The sequence below is a fragment of the Triticum urartu genome, chromosome 4, assembly GCF_003073215.2.
Source record: "Triticum urartu cultivar G1812 chromosome 4, Tu2.1, whole genome shotgun sequence".
Taxonomy (NCBI): domain Eukaryota; kingdom Viridiplantae; phylum Streptophyta; class Magnoliopsida; order Poales; family Poaceae; genus Triticum; species Triticum urartu.
The window spans coordinates 62,341,318-62,345,756 of record NC_053025.1 but is presented as its reverse complement, the minus strand read 5'-3'; the positions used below and the strand labels follow the sequence as shown (position 1 = coordinate 62,345,756).

General features: G+C 43.8%; 1 protein-coding gene across 4 annotated transcripts; it reads left to right on the top strand.

Annotated features, from left to right (window-relative positions):
- Positions 1-448: 448 nt before the first annotated feature.
- On the top strand, positions 449-3,901 carry LOC125553546 (B3 domain-containing protein Os03g0619800-like). Of its 4 annotated transcripts, none has more exons than XM_048717318.1 (10): positions 449-526; positions 608-673; positions 763-814; positions 910-1,018; positions 1,269-1,716; positions 1,808-1,909; positions 2,009-2,086; positions 2,271-2,428; positions 2,670-3,095; positions 3,418-3,901. In XM_048717318.1, exons 4-10 carry the CDS (start codon positions 917-919, stop codon positions 3,667-3,669), a joined length of 1,566 nt encoding a protein of 521 aa, XP_048573275.1. In that variant the 5' UTR covers positions 449-526; positions 608-673; positions 763-814; positions 910-916; the 3' UTR covers positions 3,670-3,901. The 4 variants fall into 4 exon arrangements, with proteins under 4 accessions (XP_048573275.1, XP_048573273.1, XP_048573274.1 ...); XM_048717316.1 differs by having other exon boundaries at positions 907-1,018; XM_048717317.1 differs by lacking the exon at positions 449-526 and having other exon boundaries at positions 536-673.
- The last annotated feature ends 538 nt before the right edge of the window (positions 3,902-4,439 follow it).

Genomic DNA, 4,439 nt, shown 5'->3' with positions numbered 1-4,439 from the left:
TACCCAACAGGCGCACGATGACGAGGTGCGCAGGCGCCGCGCGCAGCTCACGCCGGAGCAGCGTCGGCTGCCAGATTTAGGTGGACTTTGATCGGCGTTTGACCGGCCACTTTATGTTTATTTCGTGCAACTTATTACTTTTTTTCCATGGCGGCACATTTAGGTCGGCCTCCCCGTTGGGCGGTCAAGCCGACCCATTTTAAAATGCGGACGCGCATGTCCGTCTGGCCGACCCAAACGGACAAAAAACGGACAAAGCGCGCGTCCGTTTGGGTCGCCCCGTTGGAGTTGCTCTAATAAACTAAAAATACGAAGTGGTTGTGCAATTACTCTACAATATACTCCACATATATATAGATAAAGAAGCTAAATTATGACACGTTGTCCCATCACATGACAGGTGACAAGTCAGGACATCATAACGGCGTTGGCGTGGCATCTCTGCCTTCTGGCTTTTGCCCCTCTCTTGGGTTGCTACGGGAACACCAAACGTCTCATTAGTGGAGGCCAGTTCAGTCCCGTCCAGGTGAATGAATCTCCCACGTTCTCCTCCGCCTCCGTTTCTCCACGCCCTTCTCAGTTCTCAAGGCTTTCTTCTTCCTTCCAGCTCCAGCGCACGGTGACGGTGATCGCAGGATCTGGACTGGACTGCTCCGCCAAGCCTGGTCTGCAGGTTAATTCGACCTCTTTTCTTCTGCTGCGTAGGATTTCTTTTTGCCCCCTTCATGTGCATTCCTGATTAGCAGGCTTGTTTTGTTGCAGTTCTTTAGCTCAGGAAGATCTGGAGGACACTTCTGAGATTCCCTACTGCAAGGTATATTTTCTTCTTGCCGCAAGTTGTATAGCTCAAGTAGCAGTGACCACTCTCCGAGTAAATTAATTTGTTAGAATCGGTGTGTGGCATAGAAGCTGGGAGATGAAAAATTCGTGCCAGGGCTGCAAGAGATACTGGAACCATCTACATGGGAAGGTCACTCGTTTCGTCAGGCGGATGAGCAAAAGTTCAAGACATTGCATGGTAATATGCTCTGTTCCAAGCAATAAGACATTGCAGTGCCTCTTTTTTTTGGATCAATGGCATATTGCCCTTATTTATGCAAAGCAAATAATTCCTGTCGAAAAAATATAAGGCAAATAATCATCTTTAACTTGTCATCTCCCAATTTTAGCGGTTGGTGACTATTATGCCTTATTCATCTCCATCAATTTTAGGGAAATGTACTACTCCATTTAAACTAATACTCTAAAAATCACATCTGTTGCTGCAGGTCATACCAGAGAGGTTTGCAAAGCATTTCGCAGGGAAAATGCCACGGACCGTCAAACTAGAAGGCCCTAATGGCATTCTGTATGATGTTGGAGTTACTGAGCACAGGAATAGAAAAGTCATCCAATCTGGATGGGAGGTGTTTGTTGATGCCAATGACATAGTACAGAAAGACTCATTGATGTTCCGATACCGTGGAAGTTCTCGCTTCAAGGTTGCGGTCTTTGATTCTAGTGGTTGTGAGAAAACCGTGCCCTGTTTTGGCATAGGGAGCTCTATGAGTGATCAACCAATCACAAATTCTACAGGAATGTCAGGCAGTTCCAGCGACCGTAATACTCACTCGTCAATGGGTCAGCAATCAGATGGATGCCAAAGTGAAAGCTCAGGACATTGTAGAAAACTGGCCTGGACAGACGCAGCATCGTCTCCATCTGAGGATTTGCCAGGTTAGCTTGCCAGCTTGCTTGTACCTTTGTGTTATGCTTTAAGGTGTCGTTTTATCTGAAGTTGCATTTACTCTTGAAAACTGTTATACAGGAGAAGACAGTCCTTACGAGCATGAGTCTTCAGGATCGGATGATCACACACTCCCAAAGATGATCTCAACAGTGCGTATTAAGGAGGAGCAATGTTCTGATGGTATGGTAGTATGATGCAAGTACTTCCGATCCAGTTCATATTTTTATTTTTTTTGTAGTTTATAATGGGAAAATCTGTTTCTATGTACTGAATTATCAGCAAGTGGAAGATCAGACGGATGCCACAGTGGGAGTACTAGAAAGACAGCTGTTATATCCACTCCATCTGCGGAGTCAGGTTATATTCTTAAGTTACATTTGCGTCAACAAAATTGCATGGATTCGTTTTATTTGTTAAGTACATGCACACATGCGTCATCGTGTCGGTGTATACATTATCCATTGTTAGTTTGACCTACAAATTTGTCTAGGAGAAGCTTGTCTTTCAGAGTATGATTCTTTTGACTCGAATGATATTCCAGGACCTCCAAAGGATAAGTATGTGTTGTCAAGTAGGAGTAATTTGGCTGATGCACAAAAAGAGAAAATAGATAAGCTTCTCCAGGACGTTCAATCCAGAACTCTTGCATTCGTGGCTATCATGAGGAAGTCCAATGTCCAACCACCGTATCCTTCTCTGGTAAATTTCCTGAGTTCTTTTTCAGTACACTACAATCCTCTCTAGGCTCTAGATCTAAGAGGGGTATTCATAGTTTGAATGTTATAGGGAAAGTGGCAATGGCCCTTCTGAGCACTTAACATAAATGCTTTATCTTTGTCGACAATGACAGTCAAAACAGTATTTCGGCTGAGTTTTGTATTCTTGTTTATTTGTTTGTTTGTTTGTTGATGGCATCACACCCTGTCCCATTTGTGATCAGACCATCATGAAGGAATACGCAGTTGCACACTTTCCCCATGAAAGTGCATCTGTCATACTTCAGAGGCCGGGCGAGAACAAAAGGTGGTACCCCAGGTTCTACGAGGGGAATGATAGTATTCACAAGATTAGGGGGGAGTGGTTAGACTTTGTTTGTGACAATAGTGTGGAGGAGGGAGATATCTGCATCTTTGTACCAGCAAAGGGTGGGGGAAGGTTCACATTTACGGTTCATCTACTTCGCGCAGAAAGCAAGGCGCACGCAGGTCATTTTGTGCCGCCCTACATGCTGTCACAAATGAGCTTTCTGTCTCCATTGCAACAGAGCATAGTTGAAGATAAAGCGGAAGCCATCCAACTCGAAGCACATCTGTATGTGGCAATCATGAACAAAACCAATGTTGGTGTGAAAGGGCATTACAGCCTGGTAAGCTAAAAAATTTCTGGAATTTTATTGTTACCTACTCAAAGCCCCCCAGGTTGTTGTCATCTGCCATAACATAACTAAGTTTCAAATAAATAAAAAACATAACTAATTTTAGCAATGTAGGGTGCCAGGGATGACGTGGGCTTTGGATCTCCAATTTACTGTGCTATTAGCAAACTGTTTGGCTTAAATTTACTTTTGCAGCTGAATTAAATAAATGCCACCAGATAAATGTGTATACCTATATTGTATTGTTGTTTTATTTTATCAACATGATTGGCCGACTTGTAATTGTAACATGCTTATATCTGTAAAATACTAGGAGTTTGGTGCAAAATATGCTGCTGTGTATCTTCCAAAGGAAGAGCGAACTATTTTGCTCCAGCGTAAGGGGAAGGAATGGCAAACTCAGATGCATATTCGGAATGGTAGGAGGCGTGTCCTTGAAGGAGGTTGGCGCAAATTTGTCAGTGACAACCGTCTGCGAGTTGGTGATATCTGTCTGTTTGAGCTGAAGCGGAACCGGAGGAAGCTTACCATGATTGTCCATATCATTTCCCGTGATGAGTGTTAGTTTGTAGTACTTTGAAGTACAAGGGGATGATGACCCCTGCTGTTTCTGCTGGAATTATGTTTTGTACTCTAAAACCAAACCATGGTATGGTTGATCTCCGAGGACTACTGCATATGATGGCTAACATTCTGAATTTCCACAAGTCCTAGTCCATGTGTTGTTTTAGCTTCGTGTAATCTGTGACTTGTATTTGTGCACTGCCTTCGTTATCTGAAGCACGTTTAGCTCTTTGCTCTACCTGGGAAAATCTGTTCGGATCTATGTTGTTACAGCAACTCTACATAGTCGCCATATCAGGCCGGTCGGCATAATAAATATATTGTAAAGGCCACTTTAGTGAAGTCGTCATCCGGCCATGAGTCGCCATAGTTTATGAAGGAGGGCTCCATATCCATCCCACGAGCCTTCATATTTGGGGGCTGGGGGCGTTTTGAGGGTGTGCTATCCACTAATCGCATGTGCGGGAGAAAAGTTTCACCTCCCATGTAAGCCTGCCGTGCGGCCCATCTTCTCTCCCTATCAATGCCAGACGGCCATGGCACCACGGATGTCAATTAATGGCAGCTGTTGCATACCAATTGCCCAGGGACGAAGCCAGGATTTGAGCATGGGGGCGAAGAAGACAATGATCGTATGTGCTTTTTTCTCTTTCACAGCGACCATACAAGAGGAATGCAAGATAATATATATTTTGCAAACAGAGAATTGAAGGTAGATTTATATTATTTGAATGTAGTTCATACCCCTAAAAGAAATGGAAAATGTAATTT

Bases quoted from the DNA above. Each gene is read 5' to 3' on its own strand.
- LOC125553546 (XM_048717318.1), top strand. From the start codon at position 917: ATGAAAAATTCGTGCCAGGGCTGCAAGAGATACTGGAACCATCTACAT. The intron at 1,717-1,807 runs GTTAGCTTGCCA...ACTGTTATACAG, and splicing joins TCCATCTGAGGATTTGCCAG to GAGAAGACAGTCCTTACGAG. The intron at 3,096-3,417 runs GTAAGCTAAAAA...GTAAAATACTAG, and splicing joins TGAAAGGGCATTACAGCCTG to GAGTTTGGTGCAAAATATGC.